Source organism: Copidosoma floridanum, unplaced genomic scaffold (genome assembly GCF_036245765.1).
Source record: "Copidosoma floridanum isolate Cflo_tuat_1 unplaced genomic scaffold, Cflo_Japanese_pri ptg000014l, whole genome shotgun sequence".
NCBI classification, from domain to species: Eukaryota; Metazoa; Arthropoda; class Insecta; order Hymenoptera; family Encyrtidae; genus Copidosoma; species Copidosoma floridanum.
Genome location: NW_028321891.1, coordinates 2,669,754 through 2,690,722, shown reverse-complemented (window position 1 = coordinate 2,690,722; position 20,969 = coordinate 2,669,754). Strand labels below are relative to the sequence as shown.

Genomic DNA, 20,969 nt, shown 5'->3' with positions numbered 1-20,969 from the left:
TTGAACGTCGGTATAATATTTATTTTAGCTTCGAAGGAAGAACCTCGTGTCAAACGCACCCTTGCTCGGCTGATTTGATCAAAGTTGACGCTAACGTGTACCCGCAGTTTAGAGTCTCTGCTCCGGAGTACCTAATATGGGTATAGTAATTAACATGCGGGCGGCTAATAGAGAGGGAAGAGCTTCCCGACTGACCTCCGCTAACAAATTTATGGTACAACAGTTGTTCATGGAGTTATATGTAGTTGCAGTAATTTGACTCGGTCCTGCATCATAATGAGCGAGCGAGCCAACTTTTTGTACCCTCCGAGTGACATTTCATGAGGCATTTAAAGTTATATACCATTCGTCATTGGTCATTTTCCAAACTTTCGCACTAAAAAAGGGATCTAACTCAATGATTTTTACTCAACTTGAATTTACCGCTCCAGTCGAGCGCGTACGGAGCACTTTCGCGGCAAAAACACCGATATATATAGTATCAATCGCTGGAAAAAGCCAAATGTCTATACCGGCTGAGCTGAAAGAGAGATCCCTCGAAAGTCCGAGGTGCCCAAAGCTGGTTACCATAATTTGCAGTGGTGAATTTGATCGGGAGCACCGAGAGCCTTTCGAGAGGAGGGCCAATATGGAGATCGGAGATCGCGGTTGGGTCGCGTCCCTTGCGGTGATGGCTCGGTCTGTGCTGAATTATCGATGCACGGACAAAAGTGTGTCTTTTTTCCTCTAAAGTTAACGAGGCTTTTGGTGTATTGCAACCAGCGTTTCTTTACTTGCTGCTCACCTGTAAATCTTTTCTCTATCGAAGGTAAAAACGAGCGTGGTTTTCTTTTTTTTTTTATTGCGAGATAAGATCATTCTTATTTGTCTCGGAGCTGCAAATAAGTTTTGCGAAATCGCAGCCCGCTAATTGCTCGTTATTATTGTTTCAAGAAGTTCTGATATAACTTACATCGGGTAACACCACAACAATAAAAGAGTAAAACTTATAGTGAGTAGATTCATGCTTTGTACGCGGTACATAATTACATGCATGTATGGTATCTAAGTCGGTTGCTGAACAGAACATTAAATATCTGCACGCGCCACTGAGATGAGGAAAAAAATAAGCGTCAATCACAATTAAAACGAAATGTAAATTGATGCACACTTATTGCGAAAAAAAAAAACAACAACTCCCAGATGCTGTAATATAAAAAGACACCGCGATAAACGTTATCTTAATAGCGCGAAAAATATAAGCACTGTACATAAGTCTCTAAAATTAATCGAAATATCATAAATCCATATCGCAGCGCTTGATAAAATTGAATTATATACCACAGCTCATGATACAATTAATACATCGACGGCTTCTATAAACAACAAAATAAAAAATAAAAATAAAATTATTAGACTGAGCGTTTTTTTGGTAGTAGCCGTTGATATAATATTAATTGCGTATGAATGCTAAGTGTGTGCATGCAAGAGAGAAGCAATATATATACACGTGGTTATGAATTAAAAGGATGTAGCGCCGCTGTGTGTGTATACGTTGCGTCGATGCGGCGCAAAAAAGTTATACAAAAAAATACGCGACCTACATGAATTTGATTTTCCACGCATAATATACCGCAGTAAGTTTTTACGTTTACGGCAGATTTTGAATTCACGCGCAGCTCTGAAAATAAATTTTTAGCAAAAAAAACTTTTTCTTTTCATACCTTTCACGGGAATACGTTTACGTTGCTGAACACGTCTCGAAAAAATTTATTTTTTTCTGCCTTTTCATATATTTATGCATCCTCTTTCCTCATTTCTCAAACGGAAACTCATGCGGCTCGGGATTCATAATTTAATTCACGCGTAACGAGTTGTTACTTCGCGACATTGCAGGGTAATTTATTCACACGCGACATCTCGCTCTTGACAAACGGCACACTTTTTTTTTTTCCTCCAAACAAAAATGGGCCGTTCTCGAAAGAAAAAAAGAAAAAAAAAACAGCCCAACAAAGACGTCTCTCGTCTCTCGACAAATAAAACAACACGCGATCGTCTCTCGTGTGGCTTGTTATCACCGGCCTCTCTTTCACGCGTCGTCGAAAAAACTCCCTAACGATAAACACGATCGATATAACATCACGTGACTTATCCCGTTTCGCCTATTACCTATGGGTGTATAATATATTTACAACGTATGTCGTTGCACCGATCACGTTACAAGCACATCGTATATGAATATATCCATCATCGCGGCCGTCCCACCTATATGTATAGGTATACACGCAGATCGTGTCGAGAGATATACATAGCAAGACACTTTGCAAACATTGTTATCACCAATCAATCGCTCGCTTGGTGTTACTTATCACATGTACGGGCAAACGGTCAATTACGCTAATTTCAGCCAACCATCGTGTGCCTGCGGCTGCACCGAAGGTGGTCTAATTGACGAGCGGCCCGTAATGATAACCGTATACCAACACCGTCGATTATTCGCTCGACGCAGGACTAAAACACGCAGCGGGACGAGCAATAGACTTTTGCTATCTATACTTGCGAGGTTTTTTTTTTTTTTTTTTCGTTTCGAGAAACAAAAAAGACAAGGGGGAACTAAAATTAATCTCGCGTGAGAAAAACCCCGGCCGAGGATTATATAGTCTCCCTTTGACGCGCATAGTAGAGCTAACTACTATCAAGAGTCCCTCTCTCAACGCATCACGTGTATAGTCGCCGTCGAAGGTTTCCATATACTGACTCGCGTCGTTATCGGTCTACATAACGAAGAGGACGATACTATCCTATACGCGCAGCTCTTAAATCGCTTTTAATTATTCCTCGGTTCGCTGTTGCATTTCCATTCCAATGCTCGTGTTTTTTTTTCTTTCTCTTCTTCCTCCTTTTTCTTTCGATCACTCGATCCGACCCGACACTTGTGTTTGCTTTACTTGCAGTACTGCGAGATTACATGGTTTTTCTCGTCGACTATGGAGTCATTTCCTCCTATATATGTATCCACGCGCGTTTTCACGAGGAAAAGAAAAAAAGAAAAAAAGTTACGCACACGTGTCGTGTCTTTTGCACCGTCATTTGGAATCGAGCGCTAAATTTTAGCTGAGCTTTACTTTATTTCACACGTATAATCACAGCGAATGTAAGTCCGAGACGCCAAATCAACGATCCACGGCATAATTTATTTACAAATCCTTACAATTACCCCGTTGGCATGTATATCTCGTGTTGAAGATTAGATAATATTCCGTGTATGGATGGGTGCGATAAAATGAGACGTGAAGCATTGAAAATCTCCCGTACGATCACGTAACCGAGAGTAATGCAGCTCTGTATAATGGTTACAAAAAATAAATGATCGGTTGCGCCAAAACGAGCCAACCCCCCCCCCCCGAACCTCCTACGCGCGGGTACTTATTTATAATTTATATGAGCACGTGTACCATTGAAAGACTCCCATCCTCTTACGTATTTCTCCGCGAAGCTCAACTCTTCCCTTCTCTTTGCTCGCCCTCCAGTTTGTATAATTTTATGTGTTGCAACATTGTCGCCGTCTCGTTATGCAGGAGATAACAAAAAATTGGACCAATTGAGCACGTCTGCAACGGCGGTGCAGGTGCATGTCTGGTGTTTTTAATCGGCCACCCCTGCCGTGCGGTATCCGACTTTTTCTTTGACGAGCGCGGGATCACCTTTCATACATCGGTATTTCATCGATTATGCACACTTTGATTACATTAATGACATTGTATTTTTGTTAGTATGCGTTATACTTACGTTACAAGGTTATTCCCCGAACGCGTCCAATTTAGTATTAGAGCATAGTGTAGGGGAGTTCGAGAGCAGTTTACTTTCAAGGAATAAATGCATACCCGAGAAAAGCTCTCTTTTCTTATAATTATACTCGCGCCTCCTTTGACGCGACGTTTTCACCAAGAGGGAAATAGGAAAAAAAAAAAGAATCAATGTAGAGCAGAGCACTGCACCGTGTATATATATAGTATTATACCGATCGTGAAGAGCGTGTGTGCGACGATTACACACCTGCGACAAGTGAGGAAGCGCATGTATATGTACAGGTACACCCGTAAATGCATCACCACTGTACCGTCTTCTCGCGTTATGCAACTCTCTCTCTCTCTCTCTCTTATACTTGAATCATTATGATGATTATGTACTCACGGGAGCGCGCGAAGTACAGGGCCGCTATACCTATAAATCGCTATAAATATACCAACAACACCGTACAGCGAGTCAACCAACTGTCAGCGTGATTATAATATAATAGTTTACAGTCTGACGCGTTCAGTGCACGCCAAGATGTTGGTGGTACCTTATTATTATTATTACTATTTTTCTTCTCTTTTGCAGGTGTAACGAGAGTACGTCGCGTGCGTTACTCTCGAGTGTAACAAAGTGTATACCCACCCAACGCCCGACTTGATAAGAAGAAATTATACATGACGCACCTACACGGTGCTTTTTTTTTTACTCTTTCCATGCAGATAAATGACGCTCCCCCCCCCTTTAGTATCTGTTATTCGTCTCTCTCTCGTTGCCGATTAACGGTTTTCTTCCGAGCGTCGTATTACTTATCTTCTCCTCTTCCTCCAATTTGTTTCAACCATATGCCGATGGGTGTGTATAATATATGTATCTATATGTAACAGGACACGCGGGGTACTTTTCAATTTATAAAAAGGATGAGCGGTGTAAATTTGTTGCAGTCGTATATAATTGTGTACCTACAACATGCACGTGGACACAACTGATTGTAAGCTGTCGTTGTTATTCCTCTCGTAAAAATTTATTCCAACCGATATAACACATGGCGATATGTCACGTTAGCGCGTACACCTAATATTATGTTATACACAGTATAAAATGCACCGTGTTCGGTTACGCAAGCGCCTATTATACCTATTTATGTACAATGGAGGCGAGAGCTCCGCAGCGAGGATTTGAGCATCAGCACCGAGCTTTGGTCATCAACGGGATTGTATTTGCGCACAAGCTTTCGCTTTCTTCCGATGTCATATGTATATATATACACCTCTCTCGCTTGTTATCGAAAAGCGAGTGAAAAAGAGGGTACTTCGTATATACCTCTATCCGAGGTTTGGTTGAGCCGTGACCATGGGGATTTCTAAATATTTAGCGAGACTTTGCACAACACATCCCACGTTTCCCGAAACGAAAGTAGCTTTGCGGTTGTAATTGCACACGCCCATCATCGGAAAAGCCGAAGGCTCAGTCGCGGGAAACAGAAAGAAACGCGCGCGGGTCTTCTCAAGTCGAGCGGAACAAAAAAGACGGCGCGGAGGGTTTTCACGGTCGGCCGCGTCAAAGAGCCCGGGAGAGAGAAAACAACGGCGCGTGAAAACACGGTCTGCGCTTCCGCAAACGTGGGGACAACAACAACAACAAAAAAAAAAAAAAAAAAAAAAAAACAAAGGAAAAAAAGGACAAAAGTCGCATTGGGATCACCGTGACGCCCCTTATTTTTTTCACCCCCGAAGCGATGGTTTTGTATCTTTGCCGATCGGGATCGGATAAGCGCTCGCGGGTACCCGCGGACTTACGAAACCACGCCGACTTTCTTCCTCTGTGTAACCCAACGTGGGTATACGTAATAATATATACACGCGCGTACACGACTCGTTTTTTTAAAATATATTCATACATCGCTGCATAAGTACAGCTTGGCTTTTCTTTTTCGTATAGTATATATACGTATAATGTGCCCGAGAGAACATCACGATCATTCGAAGGAAGCTGGACTACGTTATGCTCTACTCCTACTTGCTGCACCCATGCGGGCTGCCGTTATTGTTGGTTTTCGGGTATGGGCCCCCTCATATGTAATGTATAATATTTTATTGGAGGGAGGAATAAAGCGTTGTGGATGCAGGTCCCTCTCCCCCTTTTTTCTCTCAACTCAAGTATGGTCAAGTATACTGTCGATGTCGCCTGTATATATACACATGGTGTGAACTCAATGGAAGTACAACACGTGTCAACGCACTCGGACGTTTTAGCTTGTGCAATTAACAGATCAGATTCGTGTACATACTTTGTTTATTCGTCGCGCGTCAGAGTTTCCGGTCTCGAAAGCGAGATGTTTTTTTTTTTTTTTCAATCAACTTGAAATTTAGTTTCGGTATGAAACCCCGTGCAAGCGATTTGCTCCGCTGTCCGAAGCGTTTTATCTGTCTACGTTGCGCGGGAGCTTTCTCTCCACGCTTTATTTAATTTGTTTCGGTTTTGTAAGTATTTCAAGTCATTGTCCCTACGGAGATATCTCGAGCGGATTAAGAAACACCTCGGTGTCTTGCAAGATGTATTGGCAAAAGTATAGATATATATATGAATGCAATGCAAATATCGCCGGGAGGATTGGCAAAGCGAGCCAATCGGAAAAAAATAAGCTCTCAACTATTCAATTAACTTTTTTTTTTCCACATTTTCCTAAACAAACGCGTGATCCCGTTCGTCGCAACGAAAGCAAAAGAGACTTAAAAATTAATCTTCCATAGGCGTACTCAGGTGTACCCGTTACCAAAGGTAAAACTCGAATTCAGAAACAAGACGAGCTCATTAAGGCGTGATGGACGTGACGCGCGTATATTACAATGCAACGAACCCTAGAATTTCGGTGTATAAAATAATGATGTGAGAAAGGAATTTCAATGGGGCATTCTCATGCCAGCGAGTCTTGGGTTGAGGCGAGATTTTTTTTTTTTTTTTTTTTTTTTTCAAGAAAAGGGTTCAACAACGTGGAAAAGCAAAAAAAACCAGACCTGCTTTAGCTCCCCCCTCGTGCACGAATGTAGAACTACGTACGTTGTTTATGTTGTACGTTCCTGTGTTTGTGGGTGTTTTTCGTGCTTGGGACGGATTGTAAAAATCGGTTCGTTTGATCCTGGGAGAGGCCAACAAAAATACACTTTTTCCGACGAAAACGATAACAACGGCAAGTACAAGCGCCGCACGAATGATTGATGGCTGAATGTTGATGAAAACACGAAAAAAAAAGGATACCAGAGTTTTTTTTCACGATACGAAATTACGTGCACGCGCGACTTGCATTGAAAAGGTATTTACGTAAAGCAAAACGCTCGCTCCCTTCGCATTGAGAAAATCGGTGATGCAATGTAGCCGCTCTACGCGATACTTGAAATTCGCTCGGCGATTGCGCAAATATATTATATTAAACGGTACAAAGAATCGCTCGGTTTCTCAACGCGGATGGTAAAAAATAATGTATCCAATTATCCAGTCGAAAAAAGTTGGGCCGTGAACCTTTCGAAAATCGGCGCGTACGTGCCGAAGAAACGGGGGACCATCTACGAAAATGCGGCCCAAGGCCAAAGTGCCATCACCGTGTAACACGTGTGGATGAGGAGTTACATTTCCTTTGTGCGCACGTCTTCTTGTAAGCTGCTGTTTTTTATGACTAGCGCACGCCTCGTGCCCATCGGAAGGGACGCGTTTTGAGTTTTTAATCGGAGACAACGCGTTTTATGGTCGTGTGCCTCGTACGGAATCTTTTTTTCTTATTCTCGAAATCGTGAAAAAATTTCGAGTCCAATAGATTCGTTGTTAAAGATAAGTGAGCGTTACTCGACAACAAGTGCAGCAAGAAGAAAGGTTCGAACGCAAGTTCAAGAAGATTATAGGCGATGTACGCGTTTGAGGAGCGCACGAGCACGGTTTATTAATTTGCGACGGCGAGTATACGACGATAACATACAGTGTCTGTATAAGTGCATATTGTTTACGAGACTGTAATACCAACAGTGTAGATGGACGAAGTAATTATTATATAACAATTTATGGAGCGATAAAGCGTTGAATTTAATTTACCGACAGATGCACGTATGTCGGGGTACAGTTAGCGATGCGATGTATCTCGTTGAGTTTTAAACCACTGATTGTATAACGATTTCATCGACGGGTTTGCTGCGCGATGGGCTGTACAATTATATACGTGTTATACTGTGCGTCGTATAATTCGACAACAACAACAATCAATTGTCAAGAAAGATAAAGGTCTACGTGAAAGAAGTCGATTAAAAACTTCGATAACGGAGAAATAGTGCCGATGAAAATGTGTACTTATATGAAAGTGGGTACATTTTTCGATGGAAATCAATTATTTGGTTTTTCATTAATCTATATTTTGAAAATGATTGTGATGAACATTATATTTTATACTCATTCGAATATTGACATTCGAAACATTCAACTAGTATAACATAAATTTTTTTAAGAATGATTGTATAGAGAGAATAAAAACAATACGTAAGTTTCGTACATCGATAGATTATTAAATTAGTCATTATATTTTTGCAGACTGTTTCTGTAGTATTTTTAAACAATTATGTAAATCTCGTTTTGAATGAAAAAAAAAACAAAAAAAAATATACGTAAATTTTACATCGGTATCTGTAACGATTCGCAACTTACACGCAGTCTAATTTTATAATTATTCCTGTAATACTATATATTTTAGTATCATCTTTAACTTTGTCCACTGAAAAAAATTTTTTTTTATGATTGTTTTTTTCAAGAAAACTTAATACATAATATAATAGTAGTATTAACCGTATTAACTTTGATTACGCGCATGCATTTTTTTTTTTTATTCGGTATATTTTTACTCTAAAAATATATTTAGTTATTTTTATGAGAAGACTTTTCCCAGTATAATCTCAATTAGGTATGCAAGTCAATACAATCAAAATCGTTTTTAAATACTAAACATTTGCAACATTTGTTTTTCAAAATTTTCTTAGTAATATATTTCGAAACGCTTCTGCTCTCTACCTTTGTAAGCACATATAAAATAGCAAAGGTGAGTATGCATGCATTAAATGTTAATAAATAGACGAGTGGCACAATGAAGGTGTCCAAGAATGAACTATCGAGTATTATACAGAGAAAGCTTATCGCACAATGCGTCCAAACTAGTCTGTTTTTTTTTTTTTTTTTTTTTTTTTTTTTTTTTTTTTTTTTGTATTTCGTTTGTACTATAGACATGAAACCGATTCGTTAAGTGATTGAGATGTGTTGTATCAATATTCGTACAAGCTTTTGGTTCGACGAGAGCACGACGATGATATTGCTGTTTCGAGTTTGATAACCAGACGTTCTCTGAACGTGACACCGAAGTAAAATGATACGACTTTTTTTGTCAAATGATTGTTTACACTAGATCATACTTTAATTTGACCTGTGTACAGAAAAAAAAAAAATGTTTCGTTACTGAAGATAAAGACGGTACGGCCATGTTTAAGATGATTCAACTTGTCAGTGGTCTCACTTGACGCTGCGTCGACGTTCTATGCGTGCTGAAAACAAATTATTTAGCTCATATGACACCTGGCTTGAATATTAACGAGTAGATTTGTTGCATATTATTAATTCTCATTGTGTGTTGAAGAGATTTTATGATTAATATTTAAATTCTGCGTGCGAATGGAAAAAGATATTACTATAAAATACGTGTGTACAAAGTACTTGCGTGAGTCGCGTAACCGGAAACCAGTGACAGAGATAAGTCGAGAGAAAGGAAAGAGATGTCGATTAATAAAAGTATACGTAGATAGAGGACTCTGTTGTTTAACTATTCGGTGATGTTTTTTGGTGCGAAATATACTATTAATTTATATATAAAAAAAAAAAAAAAATTATGATAACTTACAGATCTTATTAGGTCTTGACAAAAGGGTTGCTGAACTCATCATTGAATATCTTCGAGTACATGTTATAACTGAGAAGCAAAGAATCATCAACTCCGGTTCCCACTTCTTTAACGTACATTCTGTACATTGATGCCAAGGACTGGCCCTCCAAATTTTTTTTTTGGTCACTTTCGGGGAAATCTTGCGAGTTTGTCGAAAGGAAACTGCGCATGTGGTCTCGAGCCTTATTCTTTAATTCTTCCGGATATTTGAAGGGCCTATTGTCATGCTTTCCTCGCATGTCCTTACTAATGATGCCAGTACAATCAGACTCGGACTGCTTTTTTTTAGCTGTTCGGATCCACTGGTAGGAAATGTCTATATGATAATAATAAAAAAAAAAAAAAAAAAAAATTAAACACTCTTCGTAACACGTTTTCTTTTTTATTGTAAGATCCAATGTCATGCAATGTTCTCTGCAATGATGTAATTAAGACACAAAACGCAATTTCACGCTCACGGGCCATCGAAATCTAAATCTTTTTAAAACTTAACTTTAACCGTTTGCATGATTAGAACTTCCGGAAATTTATATAAGCTACTATTTGCCGACTGGTGCGCAAGGATTTTCTAAGAACGTGAAATCACGTTTTACGCCCTACTCACTGGAAATATTCATTACACACACCCAGAAATGCCAAATGTGTGTGTGGCACGCGCTTGCAACGTGATTGTAAAACTTTATGACTTAAGTATTTCGTTTTTCAGAAATTGAATGGTCACAATAATGCATTATGAGATCGTGTGAAAAATACCTAAAGTTTTTGTAAACATGGTCTGGCAGACGGAGACGTATCCATCAGCTGAAGGCAATCGAAAGTCATGGTATAGTTTATGTTGTATTCCCAATTCTTCGTCACTCGTGTTGCCATTAGACTTCTTTAAAGTGACCCAATTGTTGATGCACTGCCATTGGTTTCTTTTATCGGCTAAAGCCCAGAAAGCGTTAAAAGCCTTTAGTCGATCGTCGTCTGAGATTTTGCGTTTGCAAACGTAACGACAAGAGTCTGAGCACGATTTCATTTCTCTGGCTTTGAAAGGCCCTTTTCTCCCTATACCAGCCTTTCCCTCTGCGTGTGCTTTTTTTGACATCTTATCAATCGTTTCACCCGCACGTATCCGTTGTTTCTTCTTGATTTTTTTGGACGGACTCGACTCTTTTGGCGAATTTGTCCGTCCTTTTACTTTTCTTTTAATGAATTGTGTTTTATTCGACCCACTGGAAACGGCAATGTCTACCTCACACTGAGAATCATTAGAAGGATTTTCCGAACCTGAACAGTCGAATGAAAATAACAAATAAAAAAATTAATTTGTTTATGAAATTTTGGATTTAAGTAGCACAATCAAGTAGTTCTAAGGAGGATATGACAATACGCATACGCGCAAAGAACGAAGATTCGTCGAGCTCGAGATTCCTTGTTTTTCTCAATGCAGAAAGCACATATTTCCGCAAAATGATACTTATTACTTTAACTTGGAGTAAATTCTAACTATAATTTAGGGTAATATCAAATATATTGAATTTCCTGTCTTTTCTCTAGTCTAAAAAAATTAGCTACGAAATGCACACTAAATTGAAGAATCTTTTAAGATCTCAATTATATACATAACACATTTTATTGTTGATTTAATACATCATTTAATGCTAATTAGGTTCTATCTTGATAACAATAACGATATACAGACATATACCTAATTATTTTTATTTTTCAAGTTTAGAAACTCGACGAATCTTGGAGTACTTGAAAAGTTTGAGAATTTTGAACATATTGTTGATAAAACCATAAATAATATATAATTTCTAAGTCACATTCACATTATGTTAAATACGTTTGAGTTTACCTTGTTCGATTTGAGTTTCTACGATTCCTTCGTTCATCGCAGTATTATCTTCCATAGTTTTCTGTAGTGAAAAGTTGCTACTGTCAGAGAATAAATTATATAGACTCACATTGATTGTTGACCTATTGAAAGATATATGATATCTGATGAAGAAAGTTTGTGTGTTTACAAGAGAGCATATAAATTTAGTTTTTTTGTTGTTTGAGAAGAACAACAATCAGATAAATTTCTATGAAAAATAGTTGAGACCTTTAGGGGGTTCGAGTACTTATATGAAAATAAAATTCAAGCATTAAGCAGAAGTTGTAGGCAAAATGCATTGGTTAGTACGTATACTAATATACTAAAATCAACTAAAAATTATCAGCATCGGAAACTTTTTCATGTTGTTTATTCCTCAAATTAATAGACATAATACAAACCAGCCGATATATTTTTGACCGCATATTTTGCATAAAGATTCTATCAAACGATCAACGGTAATTCAATAATTTGAATTTTCAACTCATGTTTCAAATGATTTTTTCAACTTGTATAAAATTAATAGATTCATGAGGCACATTATAAAACCTTTGTTATTTGGCTCAGCTTAGCCAGTAGTCACGTGATTTATCAAGGGTAAGTCATTTGAATAGATGTTTATAACACAACTTTAGTTGGGTAGACTGTATAGTATTAAAGCTAATCAATTTAAAAACTTTATCGACAATCAAATAATTTGCTTATTTTAATTTTCGTTGAACAATTATGAAATGAGTGATTTTTTCCCACTCAAAAAAAGTAAAAATTCCGAATGGAACACAAATTGTAACTTATTAATTAACGACTTGACGTAAATAGAATTTTTTTGTTTGAATACAACTCGTTATCAATGACTAATTTACGATGGGTCAAAATTATAAAATAACGTACAGTGATAAGAGATTAAATATAGATATAACTTTTTGGAATTTTGACCTTCGTAAGTTATAGTTACGTATGACAAATCGTACTTGGAAAATAATGATACTGTTTTTATCAAGTCATTAACTAAAGACTTCAAAACTTTTTTTAAATTAAAAAATGACACTTTTCTTACAAAAGACACCCACCCAATACAACATTACACTAATAGAATATTACAAAATAAAGTTATAAGGTACAAATTTTTATAAGCTTGACGCTTATAAATATCTGTAATTAATGTTTAATAAAATACGAAAAATCGATAAATTTCCAAGCTGTACATCATGGTTCGTCTAACGATGATAAAAACTAAAATACATCGAGAAAAATGTATTGTACATGTACCGAAATATATAGCATGTGGGTATACATGACTATCGACTGCATAAGGTACCTGCATGAGTTGTATAACCGGAAACCAGCGAAAGAGATAAGTAGAGAAAAGATATTTCAACCGATGGAAAGACAAAGATAAAGGGTATTTTATTGTCTTGAGTTTGTACGAGTCAGGCAGAACATGACGGCAACATATTGAAAAATGGGATTTTCTCAAACCTTTCATGTGGTCATGTTTCCCATTTTTTTTTGTTCGCTCTAAGCTGCTGCAGGTTATTCTAGTGTAAGTGATGTAAGTACGGAAATATCAATAAAAACCATATTTGAAATATTATTAAAAACAAACTAACAGGTACGTTAGTAAATGATGCAGTTTACGAACACTAAGACAATGCAACGAAACGACATTGTTAGCTGTAAATAATGAACAAAGTAATTTTTTTTTTTTTTAATTTTTATAGTATCGTGAATTCACTCTCTAAACTTTGCAGGCGCACAGCTGGGTACAAAATAATTAAATAACAAATTAAGACACGCACGAAAACCCAATATGCCAATAACATTGGAGTGCGCTCGTGTGTAACCTACGTAACCTACCTACACCTCCAATGCCCAACCAAGCTCCCATTAATCTCATTCGAAGAGCCATAAAAAAAAAATTTCAATTCTGTTATCACATAGAGCGTACATGCACGTGTACAGAGCACACAGCGATTGTTTAACCAGATTGAAGAGTGCGTACACGCAAAAACTCGATTATCAAAGAAAAAAAAAAAAAAAAAATAGACTCTCGTTGACTTTCGTTAACTATTTTTACTTAAATTCTATTATACCCAGGTACCTACGCAAACAGCCAAAACAGATCAGATAGACGCGCTGATCGATCGCTAGCTATCGCTCGAAACTGGACCGTGTTCGACCCGTTGTTAAACGTAGGGTCGGCGTGCGTTTTTCTTCCTCTCCTCTAACTTCGGCCGTTTGCCACATGGACAGTGCAACAATATTGTGCAACTCCGAACACGGGCACGCATACGTCAACGACAGTTACGAAAATAAGCACAGCTCGGGCTTGCGCGAAAACAAGTGCCGCTCAAAGGTTACGGCGAAAATAAGCACAGCTCCAGAAACTACATGACTTGTTACGACGGGGAATAAAATTACAGCTTTTCATGCCATATTACGACTAAGACTGGGACGTCTTTCGAGTCTACCACGAGTTTAATCGCAGTTCGTTGCTTCGACACATCTAAAGCGACTCGTACATAATGTAAAATCCGATATTACAATAACTACAGTAAATTATATTAACAAATTTTAATTTTGAGATTTTTAATGCGGAAATACGAATAACCTTTACTTGGGGAGGAGGGGGGGGGCTATATCCTTGAAATACCTGGAAATTATTATTCACGATAAGAAAATTGATAGTATCACTTCGGTATCACTAAAAAAAAAAAAAAAAAAAAAGAGCGCCCTTCTATGAGTTTTAAAAAGGTGTACTAATAACCGTTCGTATAATTTGGCAAGCAATACTTTTTACCATCCTTTTAGTCGCGCTTATTGTCGTTGGACAATTTTTGCTGTGCTCATTTTCGTAGCAGACATACATCGATGCGTCCACGCGTAGATATAAACATATATAGACATATATATTATCTGTAAAATGCTGGTGCTCATATAATATAAGCTCTAAAAACACGCGGGTGTCAAATTCACTGCATGGGCGAAGGGACGATTTCGTCGAAGATCTCTGAAATTTGAGCGCGTAACCTCTTGGCTGTGCTATATATATTATATACATAGGGAGCACGGATTTTTGGGAAAATTGACCGATCGATCACTGAAACGCGGAAACGTCCGTTCAAATGATCGAAAATGGCTAATCGAGCGGACATCCTTATAGTGCCATTGATAATATCTTTTTTATTTTCCGTTCCCTAGTTCCACCGGAGAAATAATTCGTATACGGAGCAGCGATCGGATGGGGGCTACAAAACATCGGTAGCTGTATAGCTGCCGTAACCTCAGCCTGCGGGCTTATTTATGTACGTATATATATACGAATTAAAAGGAGAGAAGAAGCACACATCAACAAGTTGTTGTTGTTGTCGCGGTGTGTGTATCACCTGTATGTATATATGTGAGAAGGAAGGACGTGCGGGCCTTTTAAAGCGTCATGGTGGCTGGTATTGTGGCTCAGTCAGACGGAGGCGAAGAAAGGAGGTATGCATGGGCGCAAGGAGAAGAGGATAAAAAGGATATACCGAGACTGGCTCGCTCGCGCGGACGGAGAAGCCCGTGCAAGCAACACAAGGAGAGAACAGAGAGCGTGTACATAAACATATACATATATGTTGTATACACATCAGCAGGACGAGGAGGAATAATGTATATATGGGCGAGTAGATAAAGGAAGTGTGCAAACCGAACTGCTGATGCTGCAGCTATGGATGCAGCGACGCCATGAGCAAGCAGAGTACGAGGCAGAGAAAGTACTGTATATGTACATACGTGTGAGCAGAGTGTTTTGTTGTGTGTGCTTAAAATACAAGTATCCGAGGGGCAGTCAAGCGAGCACGTAATATATAGGTATACCTGGGAGTATAGGTGTGTGTGTATGTTGTACAGGGATGGAGGAGATGAAGATAGGATGCTTCCCTTTCGTCCTCGCGCATTTATTTTATAATCTCGATTTGTTATTTATATATATTTTCTCCTCACCGCTGCACACTGAAATTTTGGGAGCTACGAGTGGTGAGAGGTAGCCAAATAAAATATATCGAAAGAGAGACAGAGAGGAGGATGAGGTTATTGGGGGGGATTGATTTAACAATGAAAAAAGATGAGTTACTATTGTTTTTTTTTTTTTTTTTTTTTCCTTTCACGATTTAACTGCAACAGAAGCTTGTGAATGTTCATATTAGTTTTTGTGCAGCGATAAATTGGAGCTTTACTGGGATGCATTTACCTGTTTCAAGTGTAGGAAGAGACGTAAATGCTGTAAGGCATAATTATCTTGTTCTCTGTATCGAGTAGAATATAAGTAAGTGGAGGCGATAAAAAAAAAAAGAAATTTCACGAAAGGGCGAACAATCGGCCGATCCGAAAAAAAAGGCCCGGAGGAGAAAGTTTTCGAAATTGATTTGCTCGCGCGGATCCCTTTGTCTCCGCGGCTGCGGCTCTCTCGTTTGAAACCAAAGACGATAATGATACTGTAATGTAAGTATATACACGACAGGACTCTCTCTCTCTCTCTGTAAGTATGTATATAGGCATTGCGGGCTTCAAAAATCGCACGTGCGTGACGACACGGTGCCAAAAGTGTTACGCTATTGACGTCACGAAGGTATCAGCCAGTTTATATCTCCGTGGTGCAGAGTAGATGTATCCTTTTTTTTTCTCGCAAAAGAACCTTTTCGGCTGTATCTCGAGGCTCGCGTCTCCAGGATTCGTTTTTTTCGGCCAAAGAGGTTTTTTATTTTTAATTTCCATTGCACGAAACGAAGGAATACAACCAAAGGAACTCCAGCTCAAAACACCAAAGTCTGTATGCCCCGATCGAGGTACAAAATTTCTGTGCGTAAATCGATCGGCGAGAGCCAAAGGGAGAAGGAAAAAAAAAAAAAAAATTTAACCACTTTTCTCGCTTAAACGAACAATTCTCGCGGAGGGGGGGGGAGACAAGACCGCAACAGTGGAGCAGAAGCAGCAGGAGAGCGTGCACGCGAGCAGTAGGTAATATACTTAAGGAGGAGAGAGAAGAGGTAAGGAAAACGAGAAAGGAGGGCAAGCGGCGACGAGAACAAAAAAAAAATTACGCGGCGGAAAAAAGAGGGTACATAAGTAGGTATGTAAGTATAGAAGAAGCCGAAGTAGCTATGTAGGTATGTACGCATGTGTTGCCGCGGCAGATGGCGATCACACAAGCTTTACGGGATCCCCTTCCAAAGCATCAAGAATGGAAGTGGTGAGGTGCCTCTGGCGTAAGTCTGTATGTGTGTACGTCGCGTAATATGTACACAGACGAATCAAAAGAAAGGGAGGGAAACAAAAAAAAAAAAAAAAAAAAAAAAATAGATGCAAGTACAGGCGACACGAAAAGTGGCCTGTTTTGTTACGCGTTGGAATTTTCGTGGGAGGAGGTATATTATACGTGTACTCTTTAAATTGCTTACACACAATAACACCGCAGTTGTTGATGGTAAGTAGTAGATGTGCGAAGAGAAGCATCTTTTTTCGTATACCCAAGCACGACGCAACATTACGCGCCGAACTGGAATAATTTTTTAAAAGCAAAAGACTTATGGGTGTGTAAATAAATTAAATTAACAATGCGTAATCGATTTACAAGGTGAATAGATGATTGTTACGGGATGCAAACATTTGGCAATGAAATTGAAAAAAATTTCAAGTGTGCAGAATGAGTAGGGTATTTGTTTATCATGTTCTCGAGCTTTTTAATAAATGTGGGTTTACTATGGTAAATGGAAGAGGGGGGCTCGAACTTTTAATCAAGAGCAAAGATCTTTTATTGCTCGTCCTGTTGGCAATCACGTTTATATATGGCAATTGATTAGGTGTCCGTATAATATACGAGAGACTCGACAATAGATTTTTTTTTTTTCCGATGGGAACGAAAATTTGGTGTAACCAAGCACGTGCTGTTTAAATGTACGTATAAATTGATACAAAAGCTGGCGACGACAACGAAAAAACGAGTCCAGAAGGTAAGTATAATATATATGTAGTACCCTAAAGTATCATGTATATATATATACCACGCGGCACTCTCTGTGCACACGAATTGCCCCGCGCACATTCCTTGATTCTTCTCAGCTTCTCTCTCTAGAGTACTGCACCGAGATGTATGTGCACACGGTCACGATTCTCTCTTCCCCCCCGATCCCTTCACTCGTCCCCGACTCTTCCTTGTCCTTCTGGACGGTTTAGTTGGTTGGGCTGCTGGTACTGCAGTGCCTCCACAAGAGAATCAAGGAGCACGATGTACATAAGTATATTATTATAAAGCTACCAGCTGCGAGCCGGCTTTAATGTGATTTTTTTCTTTTTCTGTTTTTCCCTATACCATAGGTATACTACACCTTCTTCTCGGCGTTCATTCCATGCTACTGATGGCAGAGCGAAGAATGTAATTGTATGTACAATATGTCGAGATTATAACTTTGGCATTGCAAATGACGACCAATCGTCCGTGTGAATATGCAAAAAATTAAAAATCATGGTGGGTCTTAACGAAAAAAAAGCACGGCTCGTCGAACCTTGGACCAAAGACCCACTGCGAAGACAAACAATATTGACAAACCGTTGAAACATATTTTGAATCGTCTTTTAAGTACGTTATTCAGGATTTAAAGTAATTTATTGCCCAAGTTAAGTATAATCCTTTAGTAGGGTTTAAGCGAATCGAGCTGACCTTTGTTTGAGTTCGAGGAGACATGCTTTTTGTATACCTAGCAGCAAGTCGTGCTTTTTTTTTCGGACGAGCCAACGATGTGTAGAGCAATACATGCGTACAAGCGAGGTGAGTAAGTATTTTGATGGGTATTGATGGCCTTTTTGCTTTTACTTTTTATTTTTTGAAGGAAAAACAGAAAGAGAAGATGGGAAAAGACGCGTGGATAAAAATATCCGTGGGATGACTCATGCGCGACGTTCCAAACGAGTTTTTAATTGTCAACTCTAATGGCTTTCATATATTTCACGGATTTCCGTCTGTTGAATTTTTAAGCGTGTGTAATATACAGATAGTGAATCCAAGACGCAGGCGGGATAATGTAAATGTTGAGTCACGCGCGTGCGAACTTATTTTTATATTTTGAGGAAAAAATTTGTGTTAATGTTTTGTACATTGGTGTACATAAAAAAAAGTGTCCACAAATTCGATATAAAAATTATTCTTTAGCTTTGATTTGAAATTCTCAGCACTCACGTATCTATTAAGTATGTACACTAAAGGGACATATATTCGGGGACTAGCTTAGCGGCGGCTACGCGCGTTGAGTGTCGCTGACGTCTGGTGTGATTGATTTCGGTCCGAAGCTAGTCCGCGAATATATGTCCCTTTAGTGTACATGAAGCAACGGGATATAATTCGGAATTTGCGTGTATACCCATTTGAGACATTTTAAAACGCAAAGCAGCTGTTTAATATAGGTATACACTTAGTATTTTTATGTTCCAAAACAGTATAGATTTAATTTCTCAACTCTTATTTTGTAATTTTTTCGACACTTTAGGTGTAAAAATAGACTTTATTACACTTTAGTGTAAAAATTATATTTTCATACAACCACTGCTTTTTTTTTTTTTTTTTTTTTTTTTTTTTTTTTTTTTTTAATGTTTATCAATAAAGTTTTATCAGCACCGGAAATATGAGCTCAACATTCTAAGAAAATTAAAAAAGTAAGCGTTAATGCTTTAGGTATAGTATACTTATGTAAACGTTAGATCGTATGAAACTAATGTACAATTTCATCATCAAAACCAAACTTAGACCAAGTGTAGACTGTACAGACAGTGTATGATGAATTTTAGTAATTGATGTTTAATCATCATGACAGTACAACAGTACCTATACTATAATATAATACATACTTACTCTTTTTTTTGTTATGCCACTATGGAGAAATATCTTAGGTAAACTATAGTGCTTTATAATTTCAATTTTGGATAAAAAAAATCTGTCATGTCACAAAGATTGTCAAAAAATATAAGACTTAAAATGTTCTGTGTAAGTATTTATATAAATGAAATTTCTATAGAAATTCGTCAAAGTTGGAGGGGTGAGTAAATGCATCCCGATTATTATCATGAACTTTTTACATTCGTGACGCACTTCTCTAGAACTTAGTCAAGTTTAGTTTATTGAAAAAAAATGCGTACAGTCCAATACTTTGTGATAATCAACGCGACAAACTAAATTAATGAAGTTAACATTTTTTTTCTCAATGCACCTTCCCTCCCTTTCTTAATACGCATCTTGATCGCTTTCAAGTTCATTAAAATTGTCAAGCAAACAAGAAGAAACAACGAATCATCGATTTACTGGATTTAAAGAATCAACAACAACAAAAAATAAAAATAAAAAAAACCATCTACAACACTGCATTAATCCTTCAGTCATGGCATAAGTATACAATAACTTATTTAAATATTTGTAGTGTCGCTCAATCGTACCTGCCGTAAACAGTCAACGTAAATACACAAACACCGATTAAACGCGACGCAACTCCCTATTTGAAGGTTATAGGTCATTGTTGATTTCGTACCGCAAATTTCGGGGGACTAACGGGGCTCTGCAGCATCATCAAGTGGTAGAGGTATACTTAGTGATTCTGAAAAACACCGTCGCCATCGTATATACCCTCAACACTCACAATTCACAATAACACACGTCTCACTCTCTGATTTTCTTACTTTTACAATCATTAACCGCTAAAGAAATCCACAAAATAAGGGGAGAGAGAAAGTGAGTAAAAGAGAACACGTATAACTTGTGGCGCATATAATCAAACTTACCTCGCAAATGCCTGACAATCGGTCGGTCGGTTGCAAAACGACGCGCAGAGAACACAATCTAGACCCCACTCTGCGATGCTGGTCCAAAATAATATATATCGGAGCGAACAGCAGTTCTGATTTGTATTGTATATAGGCAAAACACACTGTGCAACTACATGGACATGTCCTCGAGCCTGTTTTTAACGGTTAACACGAACACGTGGAATAAGGGACGAGATGTATAAAGCGTCTTGTCGAGAGAGGTCCGGTTCGCTTCTGCGTAAAGACGCGAGAAAGCAGACGGCAAACTACACACGCGTGTAGAGGGTGCACTTGCATGCATGTAATGAAAAACGGAGCGAACTAACGTGCAGTGCTGAGTTCGGCTAGCAGCGAGAAACTAAGCCAAACCAGAATCACCGGAGACGACGGAGCCACCGAGCCCAGCCAGACCGGGTGCGACTGTGCGAGACACTCGCCGCAGCTTTGCTTATTGGTTCAACATTCGCTTCACGTACCGTGTGTGGAATACCTATATATCATATTCACAGCCTGTGTGTGTGTGTGTCGGCGCGGTACATTTTT

At 38.5% G+C, this 20,969-nt stretch overlaps 1 protein-coding gene across 6 annotated transcripts in view; it reads right to left on the bottom strand.

Moving 5' to 3' along the window:
• Spec2 (CDC42 small effector protein Spec2) overlaps nucleotides 1–20,748 on the bottom strand; it is a 59,176-nt gene extending 38,428 nt beyond the window's left edge. Inside the window, exons 1-5 of one of the 6 annotated variants that reach the window (XR_016293038.1) lie at nucleotides 20,403–20,748; nucleotides 11,583–11,662; nucleotides 10,493–11,011; nucleotides 9,698–10,055; nucleotides 9,260–9,344 (exon numbers count right to left, since the gene is read on the bottom strand). Coding sequence is in view for 1 of the 6 variants with exons in the window: in XM_089592041.1 (XP_089448167.1) it covers nucleotides 9,706–10,055; nucleotides 10,493–11,011; nucleotides 11,583–11,637 (924 nt within the window). In the remaining 5 variants the exon portion in view is untranslated. Of the gene's footprint in view, nucleotides 1–8,981; nucleotides 9,345–9,697; nucleotides 10,056–10,492; nucleotides 11,012–11,582; nucleotides 11,663–20,402 lie in introns of those variants that run through there. The other 5 variants (XR_016293037.1, XR_016293036.1, XM_089592041.1 and 2 more) reach the window with 5 other exon arrangements.
• Between the last annotated feature and the right edge of the window lie 221 nt (nucleotides 20,749–20,969).